General features: G+C 36.3%; 1 protein-coding gene across 2 annotated transcripts in view; it reads right to left on the bottom strand.

Annotated features, from left to right (window-relative positions):
• Positions 1 to 14,471, bottom strand: part of IL7 (interleukin 7) — a 69,059-nt gene that overhangs the window by 5,603 nt on the left and 48,985 nt on the right. Inside the window, exons 2-5 of one of the 2 annotated variants that reach the window (XM_074386968.1) lie at positions 11,515 to 11,540; positions 8,244 to 8,365; positions 1,718 to 1,798; positions 195 to 326 (exon numbers count right to left, since the gene is read on the bottom strand). In XM_074386968.1, the coding sequence (XP_074243069.1) occupies positions 195 to 326; positions 1,718 to 1,798; positions 8,244 to 8,365; positions 11,515 to 11,540 (361 nt within the window). The remainder of the gene's footprint in view (positions 1 to 194; positions 327 to 1,717; positions 1,799 to 8,243; positions 8,366 to 11,514; positions 11,541 to 14,471) is intronic. The other variant, XM_003940191.4, reaches the window with a different exon arrangement.

Genomic DNA, 14,471 nt, shown 5'->3' with positions numbered 1-14,471 from the left:
TCAGTCTAGCCAAGAGATACATAGGTATTTCCAAACTGAGTCTTTCCTCTTCTAGAATTGAGTAAAAAATACTTCAAATCTAGATGATAATAAGCACTTAGGATTCTATGATAATGGATATGATCATCAGAGAATTGTGGTGTCTTGGCACAGGAGTTTATATTTTTATTTAAAGTAAATAGTCCTTAGCTTACCTTGCTGGTGCAGTTCAACAGTACTGTTGTGCCTTGTGAAACTTTTAATAAGTGGAGATCGAAATCACCAGTGCTATTCATTTTAAGAAATTGCCTCAACTTGCGAGCAGCACGGAATAAAAACATACCTTCCTATTATAGGAAAAAGTCAGAAGGGCTGTGGTTCAAATAAAATATTAAGAAATGATAAGCTTTCTTAAGGAGCCTAGAGCCTGAGCTGTATTGCTAAGTAATGCCCCACCTCCACCCCAGCTTTCTATTCCAGTTAATCACGTTCCTGACAAGTTACAGAACTAAAACTGTTTAGCTCCTAGGTGACAGCATGAAGTGCGTAAACTTGGTTTAATGATTATCTTGACTTTTAAAGTTTCTTTCCTCTATTATGCCTATGTGATTTTATCGCTTGTGGGTGAACATGTTACAAGATTATTTGATTTTAAGCATAATAACCAAAGGAGAAGGCTTCTGGAAGCAACAATGTATTATAAGAGGTATGTATGGTTTTTCTTAGTATTTCTTGCATCTTCTGATCTATAGATGAATATCTGATAATAGGAAAATAAAGGACTGCAGTCACCTAAAACGTAAGTTTTTCAGATATTTTAATTAAGAAATTAAAAATTTATTTTGAAATCTAAAAAAGAAAGCTAAAGACTAAAAAAAGAATTTATGAGACTAACTTAGCTACTGTGAATTTTAAAAAGACTATCAAGTAGCACACTAATTTCTGTAGGGAGAAATAGCATAAGCTTTTTAGGTTTTTCAAAGTGTAATATTATACCAACTAGAGGTGATAATCATTTAGTGATAAGCAAATATTGAAAGAAACATCTTCAAGATACTTCCAGCTAAATTATATGAATGACTTATATTTGTATGTGTGCAAGCAATCACATTAACAAGTATTTTTCTGTATAAGAAATTTAGAGGCTGGGTGCGGTGGCTCACACCTGTAATCCCAGCACTTTGGGACGCTGAGATGGGCAGATCATGAGGTCAGGAGATTGAGATCATCCTGGTCAACACGGTGAAACCCAGTCTCTACTAAAAAATACAAAAATTAGGTGAGTGTGGTGGCACATGCCTGTAGTCAAAGCTACTCGGAAGGCTGAGGCAGGAGAGTTGCTTGAACCTGAGAGACAGAGGTTGCCATGAGCCATGATTGCACCACTGCACTCCAGCCTGGTGACAGAGTGAAATTTTGTCTCAAAAAAAAAAAAAAAAAAAAAAAAAAAGAAATTTAGAAATAAGAGACAGATGTGTCTTTGAATTCAACAATTATAGTATTTCCAAGGTAAAAAATAGAATAGTAAAACAGAAAAGAAAATTGTTATTTAATAAACACAGTACTATTTGTAAAATGAAAATATAAAAGAGGACCATAGTATGATTTAATCCATGGGAATTATGTGGCCAGACTGCATATATTAATTGTATTCATGTAATCATCTAAGAGAGGCACAAAAAATATAAGCTTTTATAAAATCAAGCTTGAATGACAAACTCCAAATAATTATCATTACCTTATTATCATCACATAAATGTCTTTTAAAAAAGTTAAATTCATTATTCAGGCAATTGCTACCAATTTCTTTCATGCTGTCCTGTAATAAATAACATAAAATAATATGGTTAAAACTGAGTACTTTTCTAATATCTAGTAATGATAAAAATAATAATCTTATAATATCTGGTATTTATATGTGCATTTTAAGGAAAATAACTTTTGCCTGGCTTAGCTTACTATGCATGAAGCATAGTTTTCTATAGTTGAAGGATAAGTAAGTGTATACACGAACTCTCCCATATTAGAGCCCCTCCCAGATCCTATAGTTGAATCCCAGAATTCACTAAGATGATCTGGCTCATCTAGGGAAATAAAAGTACCTATTTTAGAAATTGTGCTATATAGACAAAGTACTATAAAATGTGAAATCATTAAGTTGAGATGTATTTAAGATATTATTCAGTACAATTTCCGGCCATCAACAAACAACAAGAAAAGAAATCTATATTAGAATGGAGATATCCGTACGAAGCTCAGCACATAAGAGAAAGAATCACAAATATATAACATATCTAAGACCTTTACCCCTTCCTAGACCAAGAAGTGATATTGCTTGTGTCTTTTACACTCTCTTCAGTTGAGCTGAGTCTGCAGGCTTATAATTAACATACTATTTTCAACAGTCACAACTAATAATTTGGATGTGCGAGCAACATAAAACCTGTCTGCATTAGACAGTACTTTGAAACTGACAGTGCTAATGAAGGTTGAAATTTATTCACATTTTTAGCAATCCAATTTTCTGGGATAGTTGAGGTAGAATTTTCCTGGGAAACATTGTAATTGGATGTGTGTGTATTATAAACATAGGAATGGGAAAGCAGACTGGTACATGCTCTTTTTTTTTTTTTTTTTTTTTTTTTTCATTTCTAAGGAATGTAGTAAAAGAAGGTAGCAATTACCTAAATCAGTAATGTAGTTGATACTAGGAAATCTCCCTAAGGTTTTAGATTTTCTTAGGCACTGGGTTGGACTGGCTCTGTCCAGCAAACTAGCAATTCCATGCTATCAGAGTTTCTAGGGCTAAAAACAATCTTAGCCTACATAATGTCACCAGAAAAACATAAGAAGTGGAGCAATGGCAAGATTTGGTCATGGGCCTTGAATCCTCATCTGCCTCTCAGAAAAGTATGCATTGCTCTTATCACCTGTGAAAAGCAGAAATCTCTGAGTTTACCCTGATTTTAAAATGCATATGCTATCAGTTTTATCTTCAAGAAATGTCTGAATACAAACATCTCAAGTGTAAAAGATACATTTTCAATGACTATCTTCACATTGCAATTTTACATATTCCTGAAAATGTAGTAGATAATTAATATTTGCCTATTAAGTCATTTTCATGTTGACTTCCATTTATCCCAAGGACCATAACTCATAATTTTTTCTTTGATAAAACATAGAGTATTTAATTTTTGCCATGTCATCCTTCAAAAAAGGTGAAAAATGTGCAGTTAATCTATATGATATCTTCCAATTCACCAAAATATCATATCAGACTATATGTCACATAATGAGTGCCAATTTCTTGCAACAGTTTAACAAATTGCATGACACATGAATATTTAAAAAGCCTTGGTGGTTAGGCTGCTATTCTAGATTATTAATAAAATTTATTTATGACAGATTCACAAAAAGATAATGTTATACCAGTTGATTTGTTTGCCTAATGTTTGATACAGAATGTAAATATGTTACTATACCCTTAAAAGGTTAACTCCTATAGAGGTCACAGTTATCAATTCATTGACATTAGTATATTTTATTAATGCATCCAATATAGATCTATATGACTGCCAATTACTGTTGCTTTCTAAAATTCTTTTCATTCATGCCATACCAAAAGAATGGCTCAGAGTAAGAATTATAGATACATGGTATTGGAAAGAAACTTAGATGGCCATTTTTTTTTCTTAACCAAAGTCACAATAATTGTTTTTTATTCACATCATATATGTCAAGATGCATATCAGAAACAAATCACGGCCAGACGTGGTGGCTTACACCTGTAATCCCAGCACTTTGGGAGGCCAAGGCAGGCAGATTGTGAGGTCAGGAGTTACAGACCAGCCTGGCCAATATGGTAAAGCTTTATCTCTAGTTAAAAAAAAAAAAAAAAAAAAAAAATCCAGGCATGGTGGCATATGCCTGTAATCCCAGCTACTTGGGAGGCTGAGATAGCAGAATTGCTTGAACCTGGGAGGCAGCGGTTGCAGCGAGCAGAAATTGCACCACTGCCCTCCAGCCTGGATGACAGAGCAAGACTCTGTCTTGGGGGAAAAAAAAGAAACAAATCACATGTCATATATATCAAGATGCATATGAGAAACTAATTTCTTCAAAATTTTTATGAATATGGAAAATCAAAAGAGAAAAGCCAAGATTATACAGAATGAATTGTAGTATTTTCTCGTATAAAAGACGACATTGTAGAAGTTCTTTTTTTTTAGGTGAAGCTATTTTTAATACTTTTATTTTTTAACTCTTATACTAGAGGAAAAGTGATTTTAAGACTAAAATTTCCTTATATACTACAATTACATACAAATTCATTAGAGCACTCTGAATTTGACTATATTTTATCTTTACATTGAGTTTTATACTTTACAGTGAGTTTTATGCTTTCATTTCTTTTCATGCTTTTAGTGTCTTTTTCTTTCTCTATTTTTAAACATTTATTTTAAGTTCAGGGGTACAAGTGCAGGCTTGTTACATAGGTAAACTTGTGTCATGGGGATTTGTTGTATAGATTATTTTGTCACCCAGGTATTAAGCCTAGTAATCATTAGTTGTTTTTTGATACTCTACCTCCTCCTACCCATCATCCTCCAAAAGGCCCCCAGTATGTATTATTCCCCTGTATGTGTCCATATGTTCTCATCATTTAGCTGCCACTTATAAATGAGAACATGTGATATTTGGTTTTCTGTTTCTGTATTTCTTTGCTAAGGATAATGGCCTCCAGTTCCATCCATGTCTTTGCAAAGGACATGATCTCATTGATCTCATTCTTTATTACGGCTGCATAGTGTTCCATGGTGTATAAGTGCCATGTTTTCTTTATCTAGTCTATCACTGATGGTCATTTAGGTTGGTTCCATGCCTTTGCCACTGTGAATAGTGCTGCAATGAACATACACATGCATGTGTCTTTATAACAGAATGATTTATATTTCTTTGGGTATATAACCAGTAATGAGACTGTTGGGTTGAATGGTATGTCTGTCTTTAGGTCTTTGAGAAATTGCCACACCATATTCCACAATGGCTTAACTTATTTACATTCCCACCAACAGTGTGTAAGCATTCCTTTTTCTTTGCAACCTTGACAGGATGTTATTTTTTGACATTTTAGTAATAGCCATTCTGAATGGTGTGATATGGTATTCCATATTTCTCAGAGGTTTTGTTCATTCCTTTTCATTCTTTCTTCTCTATTCTTGTCTGCTTGTCATATTTCATAAAGCCAGTCTTCAAGCTCTGAAATTCTTTCTTCTGTTTTTTCTATTCTGCTATTAATACTTGTAATTGTATTATGAAATTCTTGTAGTGTGTTTTTCAGCCCTATCAGAAGGATTAAGTTCTTCTCTATACTGGCTATTTCAAATTCTTGCTGGAGAGGTAATGAGGTCACTTGCAGGAAAGAGGGCACTTAGGCTTTTTGAATTTTCAGCATTCTTGCTCTCATTCCTTCTCATCTCTGTGGGCTTATCTACCTTCAGTCTTTGAGATTGGGTTTTTTTGTTTTGTTTTGTTTTGTTTTTCTTCACACAATCTGGTCACTTTTCCATAGGGTTGCTGTGGTTTGCTGTGGATCTGCTCCAGTCCCCAGTTGCCTTGGATTTTCCAGAAGCTGACAGTACCACCAGTGAAGGTTGCAAAACAGCACAGATGGTAGCCTACCACTTCCTCTAGAAGCTCCAGCCCAGAGAGGTATGAATCTGTTGCCAGGTGGAACGCACCTGTAGAAGGTGACTGGAGTTCCTGGTTGGGAGATCTTATCCAGTTAGGAGAAAGAGGATTGGGGACTCTCTTAAAGAAACAGTCTGTCCCTGCTTTTGTAGAGCAGCTGTACAGTGCTGGGGTACTGCTTCATTGCTAGTTGGCTTGAGCTCTTCAGAGCCTGCAGGCTGGACAGGCTCGGACCCAAATAGCAGAGATGGCCAGCTCACTCCTCCCTCTGGGACCTTGTCCCAGGAAGTTTACAAATCTCTGCAGGCCAGAGAACACCAGCAGGAATGGCTGGAGGCCCTGGTTGGGAGGTCCTGCCCAATAATGAGGGATGACTCAGTGACCTGCTTAGATGCAGTCTGGTCATGTGTTGGCATAGCAGTTGTGCTGTACTGGGGGATCCCTTCCGCCCCTGATAGGTTTGGACTCTCCCAAGCCTTCAGGATGAAAAAGGTGACTCACCCAAACAGTGAAGATGGTGGCTTGCCCCTCTCCCTGAGAACTTTGTCCCAGGTAGGCACAACACTGCTGCAGGTGGCTGGCTGGAATTCCAAACCAATGGGTCTTATCCTTTGAGGCACCATGGAAGTGGGGCCCACAGACTATCATTGCTTGGCCCCCTGGATTCAGCCTCTTTCCTAAAGGTATGCACAGAGATCTAATGTCCCGCTTTGCTAGAGCTGCAGTTATTTTTGCTGGGAAGCTCCAATGTGTGCCTGAACAGCTGCTCTACCAAGACTCCTGGTAGCTTTGTGTGTTAGACTGAAAGCCCTGGTGGAATGGGTTCAGGAGGGGATCTCCCAACTCCTGAACGGCAAAGATCTGTGGGAAGAGTGTGGTTTCCAGGGTCACATATTCACTCTCCGCTTCCCAGGGGCAATTCACTTGGTTAGGTGTCACTCCCAGGTGGGCTGTCATCTTGCCTTTCTTTTCTCTGTTCTCCATGGCTCAAATTGTTTCCTTGATTACTCCCAATGAGAGTACTTGGACGTTTCAGCTGAAGATGCTGTATTTACTCTCCCCTTTTTGCTCCTCTTTGTGAGAGCTACTCACCCTATCTACTTCTAGTTGGCCATCTTGGCCACTTCTCCACTCCTTTTCTTTCAAGTTCTTCAAATATATAATGTTCTTTATTTGTGAATTAGATCTTATTTAATTTCAGCATAGTTTTCTTCTATCTTTGAATTTTTAAATTACATTTTAAATCTCTTCTTTAGAAACACTAATTACATAAAAATAAATCTTCCATTGAACTTTTCTTATTGTGTGTGTGTGTATATATGTATACATACAGATGTGCATACACACACACAATTTCGTTTTGTATGGTTTTGCCCACCATGTCTTTTGTATGCCTGTTTTAATGGAGTATTCATTTCTGGCTTTTATTTTGGTCTCTGTATTTCCCCTAAGTCCAAAGAACATTTGTTTCTTTATGTTTTCTTTAATACTGTATTGTTTTTAGTTCTTTTTACTTTGGTTTCTTAGAGATTTCACATTTTCCATTGCTTTCATGGATAATTAAACTTTGGTCTAGATACTTCATTTTCCTTTTGCCTATTTTTGTGTTAATTCATTTGTTTATTTATTTTGCTAGTGTTAGTGCATAACGTTTCCTTTTAAATTTTCTGATTATTTTTCAAGGGATGCTAAAATAGAGTAGATTATTGTTCAGCCAATATTTGACATCTAACTCACCAAATGAGAGGATGTATTCATTCCATATGGCTGATGTAACAAATTACCAAAAACTTGGAGGCTCAAAACAATAAAAAATTATTATCTCACTTTTCTAGAGGTTCTGGGAGAGCATGCACTGTTTGCCTCTTCTATCTTCTGGTGTTTGCCAGCATTCCTTGATGTGTCCCTTGGCTTGTGGCCTTGTGGCTCCAGTCTCTGCCTCCATCTTCACCTTACTTCCTTTTTGTGTAATCCAAAATAATCTCATCACATCAACATTCTTAATTCAATAACATCTGCAGGCTCCTTTACCTTATACATTTTCAGAGATCAGAATTTTATATCTGGATGGCCACTATTTGGCCTACTATAGAAAAGTATGCTTCTCTGTCCATTAATGTTGAGTTTGTCCAAAAGACATGTGGCAAGAAATTGAGGCTTTCTGTATAGTTTTTGTGGGTCAAGAATTTGGAAGATGCTTAACTCGGAACTTCTGGTTCAACCTCTTCCATGAGGAGGCAGTCAAGATGCTGACCATGTCAGTAGTCACCTGGACTTGACCAGGACTGAAGGGTCTATTCCCAAGATAACTCATTCATATAGGTATTGGCAGAATGCCTCAATTTCTCACCACATGAGCCTCTCTACAGGCTTTCTTACAAGATAGTTTCTGTTCTTACAAGATAGTTTCTGTCCTTACAAGATGGTTTCTGACTTTCCCACAAATACCAATGTAAGAGAAACCGAGGAGGAAGTCATATGTCTTTTCTGCCATTTCTACATTATTCAATTACCTTGCAGTGAGTCACTAATTCCACTCCATACTCAAGAGGAGGGGATTTAAACTGTACCTTAGGTGGAGTATCAAGGAATTTGTGGGCATATGTTAAAACTTCCACACAGCTGCTCCTTCCATCCTTATAATGAAACACATGGAGATAATTGAACCCAGCCAAACTGCATACCTGTGAAGCTAAGGTAAATGCATATTACTGAATGCCTTTCTGTCTCTCTCTCTCTCTGTATGTATTTGTATGAAAAACTGACAGATAGAGAACTATTGCTTTTTAGATTAACTAACTGTCCAAAATCAAAGCTGGAAAAAGGCAAAGGTAATGAAATGAAACAGCGATTCATTCTTACCCAATTTCTAGATTCTCTGTCATAGGGCGTTTTTCTTCTTAATTTTTTTCCTATTTTTCTCTTCAGGAGAAAAAGTCAATATGGCTCACAGTTACTCTTCATGGTTACATGTTCTAGAGCTAGCAAGCTAATGTTTAATTATTGCTCATAGCTGATTGCTGCTTCCTTTCTGTTTTTTGTTTGTTTGTTTGTTTGTTTTGTTTTGTTTTGTTTTCATTATTTTAGTAGAGCTGGGTCTAAGGATTGGGAAGTTTTGGCAAAGAATATATTCAGTCTCATGTGTCTTGCTAGAAATAAACTTGATCCCTGTAGAAATATTCTTCATTGCTTTCTTTCTTTTTTTTTTGAGGTGGAGTCTCACTGTAGCCCAAGTTGGAGTGCAGTGCCATAATCTGCTCACCACAACCTCCACCTCCTGGTTTCAAGCAATTCTCCTGCCTCAGCTTCCTGAGTAGCTGGATTCCAGGTATGCACCACCACGCCCAGCTAATTTTTGTATTTTTAGTAATACACGGTTTCACCATGTTGGCGAGGCTAGTCTCAAACTCCTGACCTCAAGTAAAGTAAAAATATTTTTCATTTCTAATCATCACTATGACAACCCATCCATGGCCCAAACCTTGTGCCATATGAAGCCTCATTTAGGGGATCTTTTAAAATGTGCTGCTTATTTTTTTTTTTAGAAAATCTGTACTCTGTGTGAAATTTGAAAAAGGCATATATTGTTCCTGGAATGCTCTTATTTTACCATTTGTCAAACATCTTAGCAGATTATAGTATGACTTAATGGTTAATTCTTAGTTTAAATTAAAGTCATTTATTCTTTGATCAAATACTTGAGCATTTACTATGTGCCATTTAGTATTAGGAATGCAATAGGAACCAAAATCATACATGGCTCCTTCCCTCAAGAAGTTTACTATTTAGTGGCAAAGACATTAATTCAATAATAGCAATAAACTCCCAATTTGATAACTGTTATAAATACAATATATATGCTGCCATGAAAGCCTATACAAGAAGATTTTACTTAAGAGCCTCAATGAATACTTCCTGGAGAAGGGTACACTTCAAAAGAGGTCTGTGTAATAAGTACCCTAGGGAAAAGGGGGATTCAGTAGTTAACAGTATATATGACTACTTTGAAGAAAGAGGGAACATTGCCTGTATGTGGCAGAAAGAAGAGAGCAAGGGAAAGTAGGAATATGGCTGAGAGAGGAAGAGACAGAACTGGTTCCACATAAAGCCAGGGGGCTGGAAGAGATCAAATTATGTGTGGCCTTAAGGACATTTCAAGAAGTTTTATATCAATTCTAAGAGTAATAATTAATGTATTTCTACTTACAAACAGGGGAATAATTTTTCAGGTATATTTTTTTTCAATAATCATATTAACAGCCACATGCTGGATGGTTTGGAGAGGTTCAAGAAAGTATATAGGTCAGTCTTTATGAGGCTGAAGCAATGACATAGTCATTGCTTCAGATAATGGTTTATTTCACTTAATGGTAAGAGAGAATCTAGAAATATGTGAATAGATCTGAAAAACAGGAAGCAAATTTAATGTGATTTAAAAATAAAAATTGGCCGGGCATGGTGGCTCAAGCCTGTAATCCCAGCACTATGGGAGGCTGAGGCGGGTGGATCATGAGGTCAAGAGATCGAGACCATCCTGGTCAACATAGTGAAACCCCGTCTCTACTAAAAATACAAAAAATTAGCTGGGCGTGGTGGTGCGTGCCTGTAATCCCAGCTACTCAGGAGGCTGAGGCAGTAGAATTGCCTGAACCCAGGAGGCAGAGGTTGCGGTGAGCCGAGATCACGCCATTGCACTCCAACCTGGGTAACAAGAGTGAAATTCCATCTCAATAATAATAATAATAATAATAATTAACCAAGATGGACATGTCAAGGATCATTCTCGGTCATCTGGTGCTCACAATAAAAGAGTCAGATGCTCCTTGACGTACAATGAGTTTACATTCCAATAAACCCATTGTAAATTCAAAAATTGTAAGTCCAACCATGGTAAGTTGGTTGCCATCTGTATTGTGTTACCATTGAGATAGGAAATAGAAGAAGAGTGGAGTGGGTAAATTATGTGTTAGGTTTTAAACAGATGATGTTTGAGCTGACTTTCAAAGATTCAGAAAAGATGTCAAATAGACAAATAGTGAAGCCAGAGAGTTAGAAGGAAAGCCAAGATAATAGATCGTTTTGAGGAAGTGGTGGTCCATAGTAAATGCTAACTTAAAGGTCAAATAAATCGAGTCTTGTTCAAAATTTATCTACATAAAGAAAAAGCTAAAGTAGAAAATAAATCTAATAATGGAATGGTAAAACAGACGAGGGAAAATCAAATATTAAGCAGATACTATATTTGTTTTCAGGTAATGTTTATAAACAAGTGATATATCTGCAATAAAACATTAAGAGTAAAAAGTACTGTGTAGAAGCATATATTTAAATGTGAATGCATATGTACATACATGAACACACATATCTAGCAGAAGCCTTTAAAATTAACTTTCATTTACCTAACTTGCTTGGATGATCAATAGTTTCTATTCTTTTTGTCAAAACATATTAACTAATGCACAAAGAACAATAAAGACCCACAAATAGTAGTTTAGTTTCTGATGTGCTCATATATTTTTTTCTCCCACTACTTCAGTTGCTTATTTACTAAGTCAATTCCTTAACACTGTTATATTTAGCATTTAATTGTAATACATAATACTATATAAACCAATGCAATACTGGTATAAAAATAGTTGTTTTGAGAATGTCTACTTTTCACTTTGGCATATAAGAATCTTAGAAGTTGCCAATCCATACTAACAAGTAAAAAGCTGAATCCATTAAAAAAATCAACAGCTCTTCTTAGATCAGAGAAGTGAGGTCACAGGGCAAACCACTGCCCTAAAGTTGGAGAGACAGAGAAGACCCCCAAATTAGAGAAACAGAATCACAACTTACTGAAGCAGAGATCCATGAGCAGAATCCTCCATAGCAACCGTTGTGGGGGTAGAAAAAATTAAACTGTAATTGGCAAATTGCTGAAGGCTCAGTGTGAAATAACTTTGAGAGCTAAATACTCCAAGGGTCCCCAGTCATAGTGGGTGGCTGCATACTTTTATGAGTTTCACCTTCAGGATCTCTATCTACTAAGTCCTCATAGTAAATATCAGATGAGAAAGTCCTCTTGTGCTTCTGGTAGTAGCGGGGGGAAAACAATTATAAAATAAGTCAGAGGTGGGAGGATCACTTGAGCCCAGAAGTCTGAGACCAGCCTGGGCAACACAGTGAGACCCTATCTTTACAAATAATTACAATAAATAAGCCAGGCATGGTGGCACATGCTGGTGGTCCCAGCTACTCAGGAGACTGAGGTAGGAGCATCACTTGAACCCGGGAGGTCAAGGCTGCAGTGGGCCATGATTTACATCACTGCATCCAGCCTGGGTGACAATAAGACCCTGTCTCAATAGTAATAATAATAATAATTGTTAAAAAGCTGAATAGTCTGCTCTCCTTTAAAGGGCCCACCCTCAGGAGAGACTACTTTACTGCTAGAGCCTAACCTTCTGAGGTTTTATCAGAGTCTGACCTGCCTGAGGGAAAAAATACCCAACTCCAGGGTCTTCTAGCCTTTCACATGTTGGAAGGCCGTCCTGTACCACCTAAGGAGGGGAAAAAAAAGAGCAGCACTGGTAAAATTCACAGTCCAGGGCACAGGCTCACCAAAAGACTAAGACCTAATCACAGGCTTACAAAACACATTCCCTTTTTCTACACCTTTATTATGACATCACTAAAGGCCATTTATCACAGTTTATTTGCCCAGAACATTATAGTCAGTTATGAAAAAAAATTACAAGGCATACAGAAGGTGAAAAACACAGTTTGAAGAGCCAGAGCAAGCATAAGGACCATACTTATACATGGCTGTGATGTTGGAATTATGAGAACGGAAATCTTTTTAAACATCTATGATTAATATGCTCAGAGCTTTAATGAAAAAATTGACAATAGAAAAGAACAGATAGAAAATGTAAGCAGAGAGATTACAATTCTAGGAAAAAAATTTTTAAATGCTGGTGATCAAAAATAGAAATAATTTTTGCATAAGGTGTAAGAAAGGGGTACAGTTTCAGTTTTCTGCATATGGCTAGCCAGTTTTCCCAACACCATTTATTAAATACAAAATCCTTATCCATTGCTTGTTTTTGTCAGGTTTGTCAAAGATCAGATGGTTGTAGATGTGTGGTGTTATTTCTGAGGATTCTGTTCTGTTCCAGTGATCTATATATCTATATATGGTATCAGCACCATGCTGTTTGGTTACATTCACTTTTGAAAACCAGCACAAGACAAAGATGCCCTCTCTCAGCACTCCTATTCAACATAGCATTGGAAGTTGCGTCCAGGGAAATAGGGAAGAAAAAGAAATAAAGCGTATTTAAATAGGAAGAGAGAAAGTCAAATTATCTCTGTTTGCAGATTACATGATTGTATATTGAGGAAACCCCATTGTCTCAGCCCCAAAACTCCCTAATCTGACAAGAAACGTCAGCAAAGTCTCAGTATGCAAAATCAATGTGCAAAAATCACAAGCATTCATATACACCAATGATAGCCAAATCATGAGCAAACCCCCATTCACAATTGCTACAAAGAGAATAAAACACCTAAAAATACAGCTTACAGGGGATGTGAAGGACCTCTTCAAGGAGAACCACAAACTGCTGATCAAGGAAATAAGAGAGGACACAAACAAACATTCCATGCTCGTGGATAGGAAGAATTAATATCATGAAAATGGCCATACTGCCTAAAGTAATTTACAGATTCAATGTTATTCCCATCAAGCTACCCTTGACTTTTTTCACAGAATTAGAAAAAAACTACTTTAAATTTCATATGGAACCAAAAAAGAGCCCTCATAGGCAAGACAATCCTAAGTCAAAAGAACAAAGCTGGAGGCATTACACTACCTAATTCCAAACTATACTACAAGGTTTTGCTCACTTTTTAATCAGGTTTTTGTTGTTGTTTTGTTTTGCTGTTGAGCTGTATAAATTCCTTGTACGTTCTGGAAATTAAACCCTTGTTGGATAAATAATTTGCACATATTTCGTCCCATTCTACAGGTTTTCTCTCCACGCTGTTGATTGTTTCCATTGCTGTGTAGAAGGTTTTTAGTTTAATAAAGTCATATTTGTTTATTTTTGTTTTTGTCACTTGTGCTTTTGAAATCTCAGCCACAAAATCTATCCCTAAAAATATTCTGAAGCATTTCTTCTATATTATCTTCTAGTAGTTTTTTTATTTCTGGGTTTTATGTCTAAGTCTTTTATCTATTTTGAGTTGATTTTTATATATGGTGAGAGGGGTCTAGTTTCATTTTTCTGCATATGAACACCCAGTTTTTCCAGCACTATTTATTAAAGAGACTATCATCTTCCCATATATGTTCTTGCATATTTGTCAAATATAAGTTGGCTTTAAATATGTGGATTTATTTCTAGCTTATCTATCCTGTTCCCTTGGTCTATGTGCCTGTTTTTATATCAGTGCTATGTTGTTTTGGTTACTACAGCTTTGTAGTATATTTTGAAGTCAGGCAGTGTGGGACCTCCAGCTTTGTTAATTTTGCTTAGTATTGCTTTTGCTATTCAACTCTTTTCTGTTTCCATACAAATTTTAAGATTGCTTTTTCTCTTTCTGTGAAAAACATCATTGGTATTGTGATAGGGATTGCATTAAATTTGTAGATTGCTTTGAGTAGTATGGTCATTTTAACAATACTAATTTTTCCTATTCATAGGTATATTAGGTCTTTACAGTTGTTTGTGTTCTCTTCAGTCTTTCATTAGTGTTTTGTAGTTTTCATTGTAAAGATCTTCACTTGCCTGGTTAACTTTATTCATTGG

This window comes from Saimiri boliviensis, chromosome 15 (genome assembly GCF_048565385.1).
Source record: "Saimiri boliviensis isolate mSaiBol1 chromosome 15, mSaiBol1.pri, whole genome shotgun sequence".
NCBI classification, from domain to species: domain Eukaryota; kingdom Metazoa; phylum Chordata; class Mammalia; order Primates; family Cebidae; genus Saimiri; species Saimiri boliviensis.
Note: the sequence above shows the minus strand (reverse complement) of the source record. Positions and strands in the feature narration are given on the sequence as shown.